The sequence below is a fragment of the Opisthocomus hoazin genome, chromosome 1 (assembly GCF_030867145.1).
Source record: "Opisthocomus hoazin isolate bOpiHoa1 chromosome 1, bOpiHoa1.hap1, whole genome shotgun sequence".
NCBI classification, from domain to species: Eukaryota; Metazoa; Chordata; class Aves; order Opisthocomiformes; family Opisthocomidae; genus Opisthocomus; species Opisthocomus hoazin.
In genome coordinates, this window is record NC_134414.1 from 25680103 (window position 1) to 25698962 (window position 18860).

The following is an 18860-nucleotide window of genomic DNA, read 5'->3' on the forward strand; positions in this document are numbered from 1 at the left end:
TCGTCTATCAGTACCCCCAAGTCCCTCTCAGCAGGGCTGCTCTCGATCCTTTCATCCCCCAGCCTGTATTGATAGCGGGGATTACCCCGACCCAGGTGTAGGACCTTGCACGTGGCTTTGTTGAACCTCATGAGGTTCACACAGGCCCACCTCTCCAGCTTGTCCAGGTCCCTCTGGATGCATCCCGTCCTTCTGGTGTATCAACTGTACCGTTCAGCTTGGTGTCATCTGCAAACTTGCTGAGGGTACACTCGATGTCGCTGTCTGTGTCATTGATAAATATATTGAACAGCACTGGTCCCAGTACAGACCCCTGAGGGACTCCACTCATCACTGGTCTCCATCCACATACTGAGCTGTTGACCACTACCCTTTGGCTGTGACAGAATCACAGTATGGTAGGGGTTGGAAGGGACCTCTGTGGGTCATCTAGTCCAACCCTCCTGCCAAAGCAGGGTCACCTACAGTAGACTGTAGAGGACCATCCAACCAATTCCTTATCCATCAAACAGTCCACCCATCAAATCCATGGCTCTCCAATTTAGAGAGAAGGACGTTGTGGGAACCGTGTCAAAGGCTTTACAAAAATCCAGATAGATGACATCCATGGGTTTTCCCTTGTCCACTCTTGTTGTTACACCATCATAGAAAGCCACTAGGTTGGTCAGGCAGGACTTGCCCTTGGTGAAGCCATGCTGGCTGTCTCGAATCACCTCCCTGGCCTCCATGTGCCTTAGCATATCTTCTAGGAGGATCTGTTCCATGATCTTCCCAGGCACAGAGGCGAGGCTGACAGGTCGGTAGTTCCCAGGGTTTCTACCCTTTTTGAAAAGGGGCACAATGTTTCCCTTTTTCCAGTCACTGGGGACTTCCCCTGACTGCCTTGACTTCTCAAATATTGTGGAGAGTGGCTTGGCAACTACATCAGCCAGTTCCCTCAGGACTCTGGGATGCATCTCATCAGGTCCCATGGACTTCTGTACGTTTAGGTTCCTCAGGAGGTCCCGAACCTGGTCTTCACTTACAGCTGGAGGGATTTTACCCTCCTGGTCTCCTTCATACCATCCATCAACTCGGGAGGGGTGAGGAGATAGGTTGCCAGTGAAGACTGAGGCAAAAAAGTTGTTGAGTACCTCAGCTTTCTCCTCATCTGCTGTTACCAGTTTGCCGGTCTTGCTCATGAGCAGGGGTGCGCTTTCTTTGACCATCTTTTTCCAGCTGACATACCTGTAGAAGCCCTTCTTGTTATTTTTCACTTCCCTTGCCAAGTTCAGCTCCAGCTGTGCCTTGGCCTTCCTGACCCCATCCCTACACAACCGGGCAGCTTCCCTATACTCTTCCCAGGAAGCCAGTCCCTTCTTCCACTGCCTGTGCAGTTCCCTCTTCTTCCTTAGTTTGACCAGCATTCTCTTGCCTCAGCCATGCCGGTCTCTTCCCTTCTCTGCCCGACTTCTTACACTTGGGGATCGAGAGCTCTTGTGCTCTCTGGAATACATCCTTAAAGACCTGCCAGCTCTGTTCTGTTCCCCTGTCCCTGAGGACTGTTTCCCAGGGAGACAACTTTAATATATTGAAGTTCCTTTTGAGTACTCCACAGAGGCAAAAGCAACAGATAGGCACTTTGACAGCAGAAACTGCAGAGCTCATCAAAAGCTCAGCTGCCTTTTTTTTTTTTTAAACACACAGCACTTCAATTCCACTTACTGGACCTTCAGCAAAACACAGCCAAGGTCTGCTTGATTTGCCTTTGTGGGCTTGTAATACTTCCTCCAGATTAGTTCCTTACACTTGCACATGAAGCACTATCGTTTGGCTTTGTACCTGCTGAAAAGGCAGCTACAGCCATTTAAAAAGAGATACGCTGTTTTTTTCCAAAAAGAAAAAAGAGTGCTTATATTCTTGTCATGCAAGATAGACTCTGCTTTGTAGCTAGCATTAGATAGGAAGGTGAAACTCAGTTTGTTTTACCTGTCGTATTTTAAGATTCGTCTCCCCATCAAGATTAGCTGTTTCAATATAGCACATGGCTTGCGGTTCACTGTAAGGAGCACAAGATTTTCAATATTAAAACTCCATACTTTTTGTACACTAATTTTGCACTAAAATGGCCCACAATATGCTACTTCAATACACCACAGAAGACAAAAATCCATACTGTTTGTATATGACCATGAAAGAGCCAGCTGAAAGTACACATTTTAGAGATATCTTTGGATATGAACGCTCATACAACAAACTAAAAAGAAAGACAAGTCTAAATCAGAAGGTTAGTAAGAATTTAATAAGTCACAATAAACTTAGATGCCTCACGTGAACTATTTTATACTGTAATCCATAAAATTGCTTCAGATAGTATTTTAGCTATAGCTCTTGCAAAGTATTGAACACTGAAAAAGGGGATGTGCTTGGATGAAGAGGGCAGCACTCTCTGCTGTTGAGTTCCATCTGTGAACTGTGCACACAAAAGGTCCTGCCTGCAAGAGCACCTTAAAGTTGAGGGACTTGCGGAAGTACATCTGCAATCACTGCTAATCAGCTTTTTTTTTTTGAGAATCAGAAAAAATTACACTAAGATTGAAACAGAGCTGTGATCTGCATCTTCCAGAGATACTTATGCCTGTACCAATGGCGGGGGGGAACCTTCCTCCCAGAACTGTGACATTTCCATTAGTCAAGCTCTTACCTACATCTAACACAGAGGAGCTCCACACAGGTAGCAGCTGTGATAAGGAATGGTACTTCTATTACAGGTATTTTCCTGAGCTGCCCCTTAAGTTTAAAACCACCAAAACTGTTTTTCCTGACTGTCTTCTCAGGCTGCTAAGGAATATCGGTTTCCCTTCTGGACCTAAACATGAGCTTCTTCAGCATATCACTCTTCATACTCTTGAGGTGTTGCTATTTCTTTCTGAAGTAAATAATTACTTTAACAGCAAGTGTACTTAATCAGCAGAAGAGTCAGTAATAAAGGGTCCTCAGGACAAAAATTGTTGTGAAACAGACAGGTACATTTATAACACAGTAAGAAGCTAGATCTTCTCTACAGAGATTTTTTTTCTTAACAAAAAAAGGTTCAGAGCCTGCTCTTTGTCTCCTATAGAGGCAATCTGAATCTGAACCCAAGAAAGTCACAAATTAAGTCCAGCTTGGTCCCAATTTTACTTCTGTCACAAAAATCCTTCTCCACTACAACTGAAATGGTTAACTCAGGAGGGATGCCTCTTGCAATACAGTTCCTCTCGTTACCAATGAAGTGTGGAAGTGTTTCCATACAGAACTGTTTGCATTCAGATTTTTTTTCCCCTTCATATAAATTTATTCTCCATGTGAATAAGGTGGGGGGAAGAGTCAAGATAAAACCAACTGTTTATTTCACCTCTGACAGTCAGCTCAGACACAAAGTTAACACATAGAAGCAAAAGACCCCATCCCTTCAGAGCATGCAAAGCCTTCTGGTGAACTGAGGACACTCCGTATTGTTTAAAAGAATCATGGAATACCAATTATAAAGCAGAACTGCCACAGAAATTGCCATTTACTTCAAGCAAAGTTCTCCCAAATCATCATATCTGGGGTTAAAATATCCAGCTATTATGTGATTACCAGTGACAGCATGTTAGTAAGATAATGTAGAACAAAAAGCTGACCCATGCAAGTTAAGAAATAAGTCAGAAGGTTTTTTTAGCGTAATACATTAGAGAAGTTCTCAAGTAGAACAAATATTCCTCAAAGCTGAAACAGCACTTTATTTATGTGTAAGTATAGTCTAACTAACTGCATATTAAGACTGACACCTGCTTATTTAAAATTTGAGGTTTGTTTAAAAAATACATTATTGTATACAACGGAATGAAGACACCTCTATCTTGATCATGCGACTGTTCAAAAAAGACTGACCTTCCCCAAAACAGCTTTCAGAAAAATGAAACCTCCCAGGAATGGCACAGACAAGAAGGATGGAGTAGAAAATAGAGTAGCTCAGGAAACAAGTTCCCTTCAAAGTCAGGTCATCTAAGAGAACTGTAACCTGGAGACCAGAACAAACTGCAGTCACTGTTGAAAAGCATGTGGACAGAAAGAGATTGTAGAGTAGAGCAAGGTGTCATAAGGTTTGACTATTAGAAAAAAAACACGTTCAAGAACAGGAACTGTGCTACTGTCTCTTTTTTATATTTCATTTAAGTGGACAGTAGTCTTGATTTGGCCTGAAGCTGTTCAACACAACACAGCAACTAGAGTAGCAGCCAAGTACCACTCCAATACTTTTAGGAACTAACAACCAAGATTTGTTTACCAGTATAAAGAAGTTGTGCCATATTTCACAAAAAAATGAGCAGGACTCCACAGTTCACTGTGCTACCATGCTAGGGATGGGCCATACATCCGCAGTATCAAAGACAAGGAGCAAACAAATTAAGCCCAAAAGCTATTTTGCAGGCTAGTTATTAGATGCCAGCTGAGCTAGCCTTGTAGAACTACCATTTGAAAGAGAAATCTCTCCTGAGGGGGAGGAAAATATGCTGGAAACTCAATGCAACTGACTGGAAGAAAACTTAAGTTTCCGTAACTAAATCGAGGTATCCTCAGAAGGCCATGGAGCAACTGACCGCTTCAAGCTTGTGTAACAGACCTTCAGCCTTCCAGCAAACTCAGTGATACATTTTGTGAACTACAGGTACATAATACTATGACATCTTACAAAAGCCTTCTTTCTTAAGAGCCTCTCTGCAATGATACATGAATCATGGCCTAGTAAAGCACTTCTCTGACATTGTTGAAAGTTGATTTTAGATGTGGACAAGTATTAGGGCCATCTGATGTCTGTTTTTAATAGCAGCAAATAGAGTTTAGGGTCCTCTGCACCTCAGTTCATCAGACACATCATTTCCACACCCATTCAGGATACCTGGAAGATATAATGATCATGTCTGCTGGAAGATGTTGCCCATTGGTGACCTTCACAATATCTCCTACTGCTACCTGTTGAGTCAGGGGCAGGAGTACAGTAGCATGGAAGAGAAAAATAAACAGTTCGCTTGTCCAAGATGTTAGTTTGTTACTTTCTTTCACCCAGTCAAAAGAACATCACCATGCACAGAACAGCTAGAGACAGTGCTTCTGAAAGTCAGAGTACTTTTCACTGCAAGTTTGGAAGTATCAAAGCCTTCCCTTTTTTGAACGTGAAGTAAACAATTCTCTATACAAAACAAATAGATATACTCCACTGGAAAGTGTGAAATTCTGTGGCTTATATTTTAGTAAAAAAAAAATTTCTATAATCCTGCCATTATCCAAATTTAAGGGTTGTTTCTTTTAGCCTTATTTAACCTGCAGAAAGTTGTTTTTCCTAGTAAAAAAGTTATCTTTAAACTTTACCTTCCTCAAGCATCACGAGTTTCTCCTATTCCTGCTCTGTATTAGATACCTACTCAGCCATCACTATCTTTTTCCCTTAGCCCTTTTCAGATTCACTGCTTGTACTAGTCACTAGCAAGGAGAATTGTCTCTACAGACAACCAGTTCTTCCCTGACCTATAGCCACTTAAGATGCACAAAGTCCTAATTTCTGGAATACTGAAGACTTAAGAGTTATCAGCACCTTTAGCAGGAATCACACATGCATGGGACTTTCATTCTAAGAAGGACCAAACAGCACTCTTAAAACAGTAAGCCAGGCTTGCCTGATGAGTATCAGACTGCTTAACAGCCAATGCACTGCCAAGAGTCTGAAATGGGCTTAACCTATTTTTAACACATTAATTTAGAAAGATTGAAACAGATAGCATGTTTGAACAGGCAGATTCATTAGTCTTACTTTGACCCACTGAAAAACAAATTCCCTACCAATTTCAGTGCAAAAACGATCCGTAGTGTGCCCTGAAGTAAACAAAGTGGATAGTACACAACTGTTACTCCCTAACTATAAACGCAGGCCAGGACAACACACAGATGCAGACACAGGCCAATCCATAAAGTCCTTAAGAGTATAAGAAAACCAGATTCCAGGCTCAGCTTTAACTATATTTAAATCCAGTGTCCTCACTACAAATAGAATACGGAAAAGCAAGAACAGGCATCAGCATTAGCCATCAGAATCCTTCGCAATCTTTAGTTTCTACTATAGCCTAACACTTCAGCAGGATTGCTTTTAGGTCTGTTGAGGCAGGTCTCATTTCCAAGAGGTTTAAAAGGGTGTACTTTTTCCTCATTTATTAACGGGCTAATTTTTTCCTTAAAAAGGCATTAAGAGCCACAATTAGATCAATACATCCTCAGGGACTTGAGCAAGTTCTATAAATAAAGCTCACCAAGTCCTAGCACAGGGCTGCACAGAACATGGGCCCTGAGTGCCTGAGGTAGCAGCAGGGCTTGTGTTTTTTACTTGAGCAAACAGCTTACTAATTAACCTCAAAAGCTAAGAACTTTTTAGCACAAGTAGCAAAATAAATCTGTTAGACTTTCAGGGGAGGTACAGCATTGCAGTGAAAGTTACTCTTCCAGGTGTAGACTGAAAACAAAATACTGTGTACTCTCTAGAGCATATTAACTGTACAAGCAAGACCACTTAAACCAGTTTATTAGCATTTGACAGAAACATAGCACTAAGATTTAAAAACAGGTACTGATGTGCCTTGCTCAGGGCAGTTCTTACAACTGCAACACAACGGAACCCTCCCACCCCAAGGCAGGGAATTCTGACATCGTGTCCATTAACACTAGGCCTCCGAATTTATTGCAGCAAAAGTAATTCTTGAACACCTTCCACTCCCTCCCATCCCCAGTTTTATTTACCTCTTTCCACATAATGTTCTGCCACATCCCATTTCTTAGAACTGGAAACAAAGTTTAAAGTTAGATCAGAAGAAATGCCCCAAATTCAGACAAATCTCAACACAACTACATCAGCAGTAGTGAACATTGACCAGAACATGAACTAACACACACACACCAGGAAAGTACTTTTCAGAAGCCAGACCACACTTTTATCCACAACTGTAGGTGTGTGTATCCAAGAAAAAGGAAGAATCTGCCCTTAGTATTTATTTCATTTTTATCGCCTGGTAAACAACAGTTGGTGGCCTGATTTCTTCTTGGCATTGTTTCGTACTAACATGCAGATGGGCAGTGTTGTTACTTGTTAGGGAAATGACCTTCCTGAAAAAAAAAGGGCATTATTGTCCACTGTCAATCAATACCAGGAAGCGCCTTTAATCTATGTGTGATTTAAGCACAGAATTTTTGCTTCTCACATTTTTACTTGTGTTTTATTCACTATGTTTTTACTCCTACACATCCAACCTCACTAACATACCAATTGCCCTTACAGGGCTGAGACTTAGTTGTCAAGCAGCTGAAAAACAAAGACCAGCTTCAGCAGAAGGATAATACTAAATGCCAAAGCTCATGTTGAAACAAAAAAAAAAACAAGGTACTGAAATAGCCCTTGGCCTCTGCAGTGCCCAACTCCCATAGTGCTGTCCTAACACACTCACTGGTCATCTACTCTGGAACATGCTCTTCCACCCATATAGTTCCTCTAGATGCTTCTACACATACTTAATATTACTCCTGCGTTAAATACGGGAAAAAATTTATGCCAAATCATTGCTGAGTAATCAAATCCAGTCCAGGTCTGAGCACACCAGGCACACCTAAACAAACCCAAACCCTTTTCTGAGTGCAGCTGCAGCCAGTTTTCAAAGATGTTCAGAAAGTGTAGTGTGCAACAGATGAAAGTTGAAGAGGCCAACCGCCTACTTAAGATACAAACAATTATCTCCTCTCTTCCATGCAATTCACATACATACCTGCTTTGAAAGTCATATCAAATTCCCAGAAAATACAATGCTGCTGAATACTGCCTCAGCAGTCCTACTTGGGTTAGGGCACTCCACAAACAGGAACACAAGATTTGTGAGACCAGATCAATCACAAGAAACCCATCTCTTGATTCCTGTCCTCAGGCCACACACTGTGGAGCACTGAACCCTGAGGTTTAGTACGACAGCAGATGATTCAGTGAACTACTTAAAAAATGGGTGGGCAGCAACAGAAGCACTGCTAGTGATGCATCCAAACTGCTGAGCTTCCACCCAAACAAGTTTATGCAGTTTAGAAGGAAAACAGTTGTGTTGCACCCCTTCCTTCCCTCTAAGCTGTGCTTGAATTGAGCTCTGCTTAGTTCAGAAGTTGGGGGAAGGCCTGAGCCCAGAATGTCAAGTGAAAAACCCACATATATGCAGCCCTGACTCAAAACCCAAATCCTCAGAGAGGAATTGCAACAACCAGCATCTCCTGTGCCTTGCTTTAAACAGCTCCCTGCTCCACCAGAAAATTCTGGAGACATTTCAGCAAACAAAAATTCATTAGTCAAGAAAAATACTGAAGCAACTGTCCTTTGTTTTAAACTCCTAATCCCACAATCTAAAGAGAAAGCTTCCATTAGACATAGAACAGCTCAGAAATTTGGGAGCTGTAATTTTGTACCGTCTACTCAGGCTCAACCCACTTTTACCAGAATACTCCAAAGGACAGAAAAGACTGTCTTCCCCAGAATATTTATAGGAGAGTAAAATTACTTAAATTACTTAAAATTAGTTAAATTACTTAAACCAAATAGGTTTTGACAATGAGTAACAAAGACCAAGCAGCTAACAAGACTGTTCCTACTCAAAACCAAAGTTTCAATACAAACCTTCTCCAAGACTAGAAAACAGTGTATTGATGGTCTAGATCTAGGACTTAATGCTGTCGCTCACACCTGGGTGTGTAGAGCCATTTGCAGTGCTGCTCCTGAAGGCAAGCATTTCCCACCAGTTTGCTACAGCTTGCTAGCCCTGGGCTTGTCTACTATTCAAGGGCATCCCATACAGCACCAGATCTTCATGGCTTATTCTACAATTTGGCAGTGATGGGATCAACACACCAGAATAGTTATTACTGATCTCTCTACATCTATGCAATATGCTGCTCAGGGACTTCATTTAGGATTACATTTAGTCTGGTCCCTAGATTCAATGTCATCTCCATATACACCACATGAAGCTGTCCCAGACTTGAAACACTGGCTCAGAGCCTAACACACTTCAGCTCCTAACGGAGATGTACAGTGCTCACCTGGAGCACAACTTTCAATTTGGTCTCCTCCAAAGGGAATTTAATTCCTACCTACCAAAGCCACTCCCTGCAAAGCAAATTCATCTTTCCAGTGGAAAATTTTAACATAGGAACTGTGCTTTAAAAGATACACTACTCCTCAGAAAACTAAACAAACAAATGCAAAGCCTACGTGAACGCTACTGAAGCAATCATTGCAATTGGCATAGTTCAGAACATAGCTAAGCAGCTCTTAGATGTCCACTTTCAAGCAAGGAGAACTGCCCTCTGTACTAATTGCACTGACTAGACCTCACTCAGCTATAAGGGGAACCTAAAGGCACATACAGAATCTAAATTTAATTCATCGTCACTCTACCTTGAACATAAATTAGCTTTTCACTCTCATAATACAAGTCTCAAGAATGAGCCTCTTCAGCCTTTCTCTTAAGAAAGAGAATGATACAGTTTCAAATATAATCTTGAAAATTGTATTTAGAGTATTCAAATATAAAAATAAAACTTGAACTAAAATAATTTTTCCATTGCCAAGTTCCACTTAGCTCCATAAGAATACCTTGAGTTCTCTAAGATTGTCTCTCCACAATTACTATGCTAAACCTCCCTTGCAGTGTTTGTTAGCACATGTCCTCTAACTACTAATGAATTAGAACTGCCTGTGTGACCTTTATAAGAGCACTCTTTCATATTACCTAGAATAAAGCCTGTTGTGCTACAGGCAGTTAATTGTCTATTTCTCAAGACTAATAAATACAGTGTTGTAGTACCTGAAACATCTTCCCGGACTCCTACAGAGAAATTACCTTGAAGAACTGGTAAAGCAATGCTTTTTGATGTTCATTAATATACCAACTCAATTATCAGCTTCAAGCATGAAAGAAAAACAACTCACTGAAAAACAGCCCTGCAAACATTTTGTCTGTTAACTGAAGATGGACCTAGCAGGTTGTTCAGTTCCCCATGCTTCTTTAAGTGTTTCTCTAGTTTCTTGACATTTACACTAATACGTTTGTGAGGAAGGCGCTCTACTCAAAGGTCATATAGGACAACCTTGAAATTACACAAGCTTATAAACTCTAATAATTCCCCCCCATGCCTCATCCCCAAGTGTCACATTATCAGCATCAGTCTGAAACATTTGGTAAAGTAAAATCCTAACATACCAGTAATTATCTATTCCAAAAAGACGTGCATTCCCCACTGTCATGACTGTTTAAGCATTAGAATTGTTCAAAACTAAGTGCTCTGGTAGTCATCACTTACACTTCAAATATTTAATATACAGACCATTTAATCTTACCTATTGTTTTCTTTTTATTCACTGCACTGTCTGCCTTATGCCTCTTCTGCAAGGAAAAAAAAATTTCGTTACACTTCATTACAAATTCCAAAACTTAGAGCTACAAAAGTGACAAACTACAAGATGATGCATTAGGTCATTTTTGCCTTTATGTTGTATTTTTTTAAAAAAGCCACACAGATAATTTAAATCCAAATAGTTTGTAAAAGAATATAATTTAACTTTAAAGTGAGAGTCCCCATGTTGGAAGTCAGGCTCAAGCCTGGATCAACAGCAAAAAAACCTGTCTCCAAAACTGCTTTTCAAAAGGAAAACAAGAGGAACAATCAGCAACAGTATACTTACACAAAAGCTGCACCATACGTTCTATGTGATGTTTGTTTAGACTGATATCTAAATTATTTTATTCATCAGAACTTTGCAAAGCAGGAGGACTTTTTTATTATAAGCAGTATCCATATGAGTTAGTGCAGATTTCCCCCAAAACAGTTTGCTCTAGGCTAAAGTTACTTCCCACCCTCCCCCTATTTTCTAGACCAACTAAAAAAGCAACATATCTGCCAGGATGCTACAGTGCCTTTCTAGCCAAGTCTGTCTAATAAAAGCATGAATAAACAAGTTTGAAGAAGTAGAAAGACGTGTTCTGACTTCTACTGTTTCCTTGTTCACTATCTATAATAAAAATGCTAATTTATCTCAGTGTGCTACAGAAATTCTAGTGAAGTTCAAAGCTTTGAAAATCAAAATTATATTTTGCTGTTGTTCAACAGTGACTCAGACTTCAGAGATGCATAGCTTTATGGCATTTTATAGCTTTTTTGAAGCACTGTCTTTAGCACAGCCTTCCCCCATAATCATACTCACATAGTCTTCTATGATTTCTTTGATGCCAGCAACTGTTAAAATAAATAGCAATGGCACCAAGGTAGTATATCTTCCTGTTGGAGAGACATCTGGAATTTGCTGTGAACAGAGGAAGAAGATATACCCATTCTACATTTGTGTTTAAAGTAAATTTCTAGAAGTTTAAAACTTTATGCAAAGATAACAGAAGTTTCACAAGAATCCACAAATGTTTTTCTCAGTACGGTCAGTAGCTCTAAGTTTTGCAATACTACTTCTTGCTTTCACATAAGAGTAGCTTGATTTTAAAAACTACATCAGAAAAAGTCTAAGTTACCTCCTCATTAATACTACTATTGAAATATGTCTAAGAATTACCTTGCAGTTAAGCACAACAACTGAAAGCAAACCAATAAAACAATATACCTGCAGTAAGGCAATGAAGAGGAAGAAAGCATTTGCAGCTTTTCTTATCTGCTCATACAGGAATCGAGGTAGAAATGTCACCACGCTGTACTTGGCTGTGCTGCAGGTTAGAAGATTTTTATTTTAGTACTTCATTGGAAAATCATATAGGAATTACGAATGAAAAGTATCAAGTAGGCTTCTAAAAGCCAGTGTTAGAAAGATCACACAAGCAAAAGAGGTATCAGAGACCCAGAAGACCAGCAGTCCCACTTTAATCACTGGTACCTTGATTACTGGATAAGCCACCAGATAATTTATTATTCATCCAAACTTCAGCACCATGAACAGGCAACCTTTTACCTCAGTTCCAAGCACTTGATCAGATGCTTAGCCCTTATCAAAACATGGATTTAAGTGCCAGGAGGAGGCAGAGTTGAACACAGAAGTTAGAAATTCTGCAGAGCTATTTTTAAAATGGCTCATTTCCCAGTTTAGAACCACTCTATCCTCAGTTATGAACAGTCTTTGAGAACAACAATACACACTTTTTCAGATTAGTATTTCCTGGCTACTTGCCCTGAGTAGTTATATTACTATTTCTTCTACCTTAAAAGTATACTGCACTAGCTAGTCTCAACAATACGTGTAACTTTTTGTCCTCCTCACATCAAACCCATGATGGGCATGAGTATAACTTCAGGAAAAAGTGTCCCAGATGACAAAGATTTAACCATTCAATTTTTAAGTTAGATCTATAAGCCACCCCCACGTTGTCAAGTTACCAAAAACAACCTTGAAGATGTTAAGACTCTTCCATGCAAGTCCATGCTCTCTGAATACATTAGTTACAACTCAGTCATCTACATGCCTTCTTGTGAGGGGTTCTGCAGCATGGTAAGTTTCCTTGCACTCCAAGCTGTACAAGAGACTGAGTCCATCTAGTAGCACGTAGCATTCCATTACACAAGGAATATTACACAATTCCCCCATCAAACTGGCACAGCACCTTCCGCCACTGTTAACTACTGGGCATCAGCATGAGTTGGAGCTTTAAGAGCCAAGTGCTTGCAGTTGTAGTCCAGGCATCTTCCCCCATACACCAGATGTAAGCTCTGCAAGAGCCAGACAACCTGTGACAGGAGTTGGTGTTGGGAGAGGGGGGGAGGGTGGATTTGCAGACCTTTTTAAGAAAGCTTATATTTCCAAGGAGCTGAGAACCCTAAGATACTTCACAGATACTTCATTCAAGAAAGAAGAAAACATATTCCCTGAATATTTAGTGAAGCACTACTAACGCAACTCCTCAAACACAGGCAAGATGCTGTTTTACTGAAGTTTCCTGGAAGTGCCAAGAGCACCTTTCCATTATGGCTAGTCCTCCGTGTAAAATGCTTTTCTAGCTCTCTCCCACCAAAAAGCCGTCCAGATCAAGTGAAATCCATAGCATTACTGCTCACAAATAATGAAAGGCTACATGTATCTACATGCTCTACCTTTCACAACTGACTGCTATGCATAAAACTTACTACAACCTCAACCCACAGGCAATTAAGTTCAGTGGGGTTCTCTTATCTTTGTATGTACAAGGTTAGAGAACCGCATTCTCCGAGACCATTTATTTATTTGCTTTTAACTTTTTTTTTTTCCCCTCGCTCTTTTCTTCCCCATCCCTACTTAATGATATACTGCTACATCTTTCAGAATCAAACAGTAACAAGGGACAACATGGCACAATTTGCAATACAAAGTTCTACTTTGGACACTAGAGTAGAATCAGTAGAGCAAGTTAAACAAAATGATCAATTAAAAAACAATTAAGATTCTGTCTTATTAGCTGACAGTAGTTATATTTCAATTTCACCTAGTTTCCTATTCAAGCAATAACAAACACCTACTAGGTTTGACGGAAATTAGTTATTACTTTAAGTAGATCTCTAAAAAGGCAACCTGACAGAATTTCTAGCACTACAGCCTACAGAATTCCTATTGCTGCTACTGCTCAACAGAATCATGTATTAAAATACTCAACGTGATATTTTAATGAAGCTGCAGGTGGTCATACTTCAACACATATTACACCAACCAAGTCAACTGAGTTAAAACATGCATCCAGGTTTACAGTATGTAATGCAGTACACATTGTATACATGAAGAGAAATTATCTCTCTGAAATACTGTTTCTTCCAACTATAAGTATTTTCGTTTTAAGCCACATTCGCTTGGTCCCATGTGTAATAACCTCCCTATAATACAGAACATAATTAAACATACATGTCTCAGAAGTACCTTGTGATTTTAAAAATATCGGTTAGTCAAGTTTGTACTTTAGAACTACCCTACAAGTGAATTCCCCAAGCAATACTAATTAGAAATCAAGAGTTGGCAGATTTTTATATCAAAATAGTATTTCCCTTGGATACCACATTGCTGTGACTATACTAGAGCAAGAATTTGCCTGATGGGAATCAAGCTGAAACATCTAGTAAACAACATTCTACCATTTACCAATTTCACAGCTAGCTGGTGCAAACAATATTCTTACTCTGACAACTGTATTAATCCCAACACAATAAGGCTCTTCTCAATGAGCTTTACACATATTAAGTCACACCATTCATTGCTTAAGTAACATGACAGATGCCTACAGAAAATATGTACAGTTCCAAGGGGCACTTTCAGCTGTTACCATGCAGACTCAGAACAGTAATCGTGTGTGTATAAAAAAATGCATGTTATTATGCAAAAAGAAAGCTTCTTGTGAAAAGCTAACTAATACTTTAAGCTGGGCAGAAGCATTTGATTAATTTGGCTCTGAAGCACAGCTCTCTAAAGGACAAATACAATATTTAAATTAAAAAAAGCTTTGTGCTTCCTCCCAACAGGTAAGATAGATACATTGTAGATAGCTTCAGGATAACCAAAGCTGAAAAAAAGGTAAAACCTACAGGTAAACAGGCAAAAAATTCAGGCAGCTCATTCATTGTGGAGTCCTGGCTGAACGAGAGGGGACATAGCTTGGTGCGTTGAGCAACCCAGGTTCCGATCCGGAGGTGAGCCTTGGGAGCGACTGACACGGAACCCTGCTGGGAAGGTAGAGCGACGAGCTCGGGACACTGGAGCAGGGGGAACGTCACCGTTTCCTGCCACACTGTCACTTCCTTCCTGCCACGCTGTTGTTTCCTGCCACAGCACTGTTTTCACATCGAGATGCAGCTCTGCACCAATTACAACGAGTTGCAGTAGTTTTGCCTATATATGGATTGGGGGTTTGACTAATCAGATGCTGTAATTGCTTTGCTATATAAACCTTGTTTTTGCTGACTAATAAAGGTGAACGATCATACTCATATTGGGGTGACATCGTTACAACATTTCCGTAACCCATGCCAACAATTCATAGCACAATTTTGGTCAGTAAAGACAAGTATCTGCAAAGGTGAGCCCTCTGACTAGCCCCCATCAGAGCCATCTGATCTCCAAAGTGCATGGTACCCAACTCCAGGTCTGCAGCTCACAGAACAGGTTGTAGCAGGGGGAGGAGGGGAGCATACACACAAAACCAAACAAACAGCTGTTAGCTACTCAAACCTTCCTTCACTACACAAGTTTGATGTTTAAACAGGTGTACAAACATTAAAAAGATGTCTTCTCTACATTTGCAACTTAATTCATGTAAGTCATGTTTCAAGTTACACCACTGTGCAAGTGAGGAGGAACACTACCAAACCCTGTTAATCAAATCAGTTTGGATACACATCAGTACAGCTGAAAGTCTGGCCCTGCCGTTTCTAGGGCAATGCAGGGATTTTTCTGAATGCAACAACCGTACAATTTGAAAAAAGTTAGCGTCATTCACATACCTTCACTCATTACCACGCTACTGAAGAACCAAGGATTAGTTATTTTGCTAATACTCACATAAAAAGCAGCAAACAGTAAGCTGAGAAACTCAACAGTAGTTTTCCCAGTATAGTTCCCCTATTTGTTCACACAGAATTTTTTCCACAACTTCCATGCTGTCATTTTCCCTATTTCCCCAATACTTTTTATCAAGTCAAATTTTACTCTATCGAAGAGGCAAAGCCTGCCAGTAATAGAGGCAGAGAGGCTACTTCCTTGAGAAGTGTCTATGTGCTGGCAATGCTCAGCAAATACAGCTCTACATTTTCCCAGCCAGCCATCTAAATCACCTCCATCCCTTCCGTGAGGATTTAGATTGACAACTCCCAGCTGAACTTCACCATCAGGCTAATCACAATAAGGAAAACAGGACCTCCTTGAGGTGCATGTGGTCTCATTTCCAGGCGTGACAAGTACAACGAACTGCCCTTTCCTAGGCAGCGGTCACCCACAGCTATCCACAGTTCACATACTTGAAATACTCTCAAATTCGAGAGCTGAAGAACGAGTACTGCTTGATGTTAGTGCTTTTAACACACATCAACCTGCAGGAACAATTACTAAGAAAGCCAGACACAGACATCTAAACCACACCGGAGGGACTGGATAACTAAAGTGAATATTAGGGACTTGCACCCTTCTCTCCTCAAGCAGGCTTTGTTTCCGTAACATGTACAACAGGTCAGATGCCCTGTAGGAGCAAAGGAAGAAAAAAATAATTAAAAAAACAAGCTTATCTGCTTGAATCTAGGGCTCAGATACTGTCTTCAGTGGAACTGTGTGTGCGTGCTAAGGTCCTGCAGGCACATGACTCATCTTTTAATGGCAAGACTGACATCAGCTTTACAGGTTCTTCCGTAGCTCTCAGCTACAGAAGCAATATAAAGTACGCTACCTCCAGACAGTCACCATTGCTGCAGCAGGCGCAGCAGCACGCTTTACGTATTTCAAGTCATAACTACATCAACACAAACACCAACAGGCAATTATCACACTAGGTACAAAGAAAGCTCATTTGTAGGAGCATCTCACCAAAGTGCTGCCATGCACAATACTAACGAGGCTGTTACAAATCCAAGCATCATGAACAGCTGCATCTGTATGACAGTGGAAGCTCATCTATCTCCTTGCGCATTTGGAAGATTGTGTATTTTGATCATGGAACTCTCTTACAATAGATAAAAACTAACTACAAATTCCCCAAAGAACACATCATGAAGACTTATAAGGAACAATTACTTCTCTGCCTACGCAATGATTACCAGCTGACTGGAAGGCAGATCCTGAACAACCAGTGTTGGTTCGTTCTAGCAGGCAGCAATTTCTGTCTGAACCAATGCAGCCCCCAATCTAATGGAAGAGCCTCGCTCTGTCAGGTGACAGTTCCTGCAGAGGAAGACTCCAGCCAGTAAGGGTTTCACTGCTCTGTATATGGCCTGCATGTTTCCATCAGCTAAGAAAATGGTACGTGGCGCTTAAATACTCCAGACAGTTTGAGACAGACTGAGCTAGGGTCAGAATAGAGGAGTGTAAAAGCAGCAAGACTTGCTCTCACACAGCAAGAAGTGCAAGCCTTGAGTACTACACAGTATTCTTGCTTAAAGCTTGCCAGAGCAATGCAAAGAACCAAGAGCCATTACATTAGAGTACCTGTCACCCTGCTCTGGCACAACCACTGTCCATAGTCCAAGTGCCTGTTTTGTTTCCATCTTTTCCTGCACTCCCCTACAGTTTCTCTATAATTGCAATGACATCTTACACATACAAGTTCACATATTGTCAAAAGATAAAACAGGTCATAGCTTCATTTAAAGGGCATTCTTCTGCCTAGCCACTGAAACATCAAACCCTGAAAGACTTCCCAATAAAGCTGCTGCAATACCATAGAAGGGTAAATCTGTTGTCCTAAACCATCCACACAGACCACGAAACTGATTGGGAACATTCAAATGTATTAGAATTAATCCATTTCAACTTTGGAAGAAAACACTTCTACCAGCTTCAAACTGCAGTGCCCAGTAACTTTTGAAAACTTACCAGTGGGACAGTTTTCATCAAGGACCTCACCACTTCCTCACACATTTCTTAGTGCAAGGATTCCTTCATTAATAGGATGAGCTCCCACCAGAAGCAACTGAAGGCACCACCGTGCGATTGGAAGACTTGTTCTTCCCTTCCTTTGTGACTGCAGGAACTCATCACATCTGAGAATGAGCCCCCTTTTCTCAAATCATATGATTTGGCAAGAAAAAAAAAAAAATCTGTTTTATACAGGTTCAAAAGACTCAAGACAAAGACAGCCCACTAACTCACCTGCAGGTCATGTTCCACCAGAATTTGATTTCTGTGGGCAAGAATGGTTTGGGTCTGCTGTAATTAGACACTGAAGCTCTTCTGAAGAACAGTTTACTTCAAATTAAATTCAAAATCTCATACTTAACCAAATTAAAAAAACAAAACAAAGAAAAGATAGAAGCAGACAGCTGTCTGCTAGACAACCAACCACTGAGGTTTAGGAGTGTTTCACACAAGGGAAACCTAAATTAGCACAGACAGGACAGACATCTCAAATATATTCTTACATCATTATTTTATAGTACTGCACATTATTAGTGTTGTGTCCTACCCAAAAGGTAATAAAAAGGCAGGGTGGTAAGTGCAATATTTATTGATTACCATTGCTTCTGCTGGCAAGTAATGTTATCTACCCTAATGCACAAGTTCCATCTCAGGAGCAAGATGTTTAGGCTGGCAAATCCAGCCTGGCTGAGCTATCCACACTTCCTATGCTTCTTTCTCACACCCATTTTTAAAACAGGTAGGAAGGAGGACCCTGGAAACTACCGACCTGTTAGCCTCACCTCTGTCCCTGGGAAGATCATGGAACAGACCCTCCTAGAAGCTATGCTAAGGCACATGGAGGACAGGGGGGTGATTTGAGACAGCCAGCGTGGCTTCACCAAGGGCAAGTCCTGCCTGGCCAACCTCATGGCCTTCTATGATGGAATGACTACGTCAGTGGACAAGGGAAGAGCTACGGATGTCATCTATCTGGACTTCTGTAAAAGCCTTTGACATGGTCCCCCCCAAGATCCTTATCTCTAAATTGGAGAGATATAGATTTGATGGGCAGACTGTTCGGTGGCTGAGGAATTGGTTGGAAGGTCACAGCCAGAGGGTAGTGGTCAACGGCTCGATGTCCAAGTGGATACCACTGGTGACAAGTGGTGTCCCCTAGGGGTGCTTACTGGGACCGGTGCTGTTTAACATTCTCTTCAATGACTTAGTGAGA

At 40.9% G+C, this 18860-nt stretch overlaps 1 protein-coding gene across 3 annotated transcripts in view; it reads right to left on the reverse strand.

Annotated features, from left to right (window-relative positions):
• Positions 1 to 18860, reverse strand: part of ATP8A2 (ATPase phospholipid transporting 8A2) — a 345411-nt gene that overhangs the window by 274846 nt on the left and 51705 nt on the right. For all 3 annotated transcript variants that reach the window (XM_075419576.1, XM_075419584.1, XM_075419592.1), the window contains 6 exons: positions 11687 to 11786; positions 11282 to 11380; positions 10418 to 10463; positions 6793 to 6833; positions 4907 to 4980; positions 1969 to 2038 (listed from right to left, as the gene is read on the reverse strand). In XM_075419576.1, the coding sequence (XP_075275691.1) occupies positions 1969 to 2038; positions 4907 to 4980; positions 6793 to 6833; positions 10418 to 10463; positions 11282 to 11380; positions 11687 to 11786 (430 nt within the window). The remainder of the gene's footprint in view (positions 1 to 1968; positions 2039 to 4906; positions 4981 to 6792; positions 6834 to 10417; positions 10464 to 11281; positions 11381 to 11686; positions 11787 to 18860) is intronic.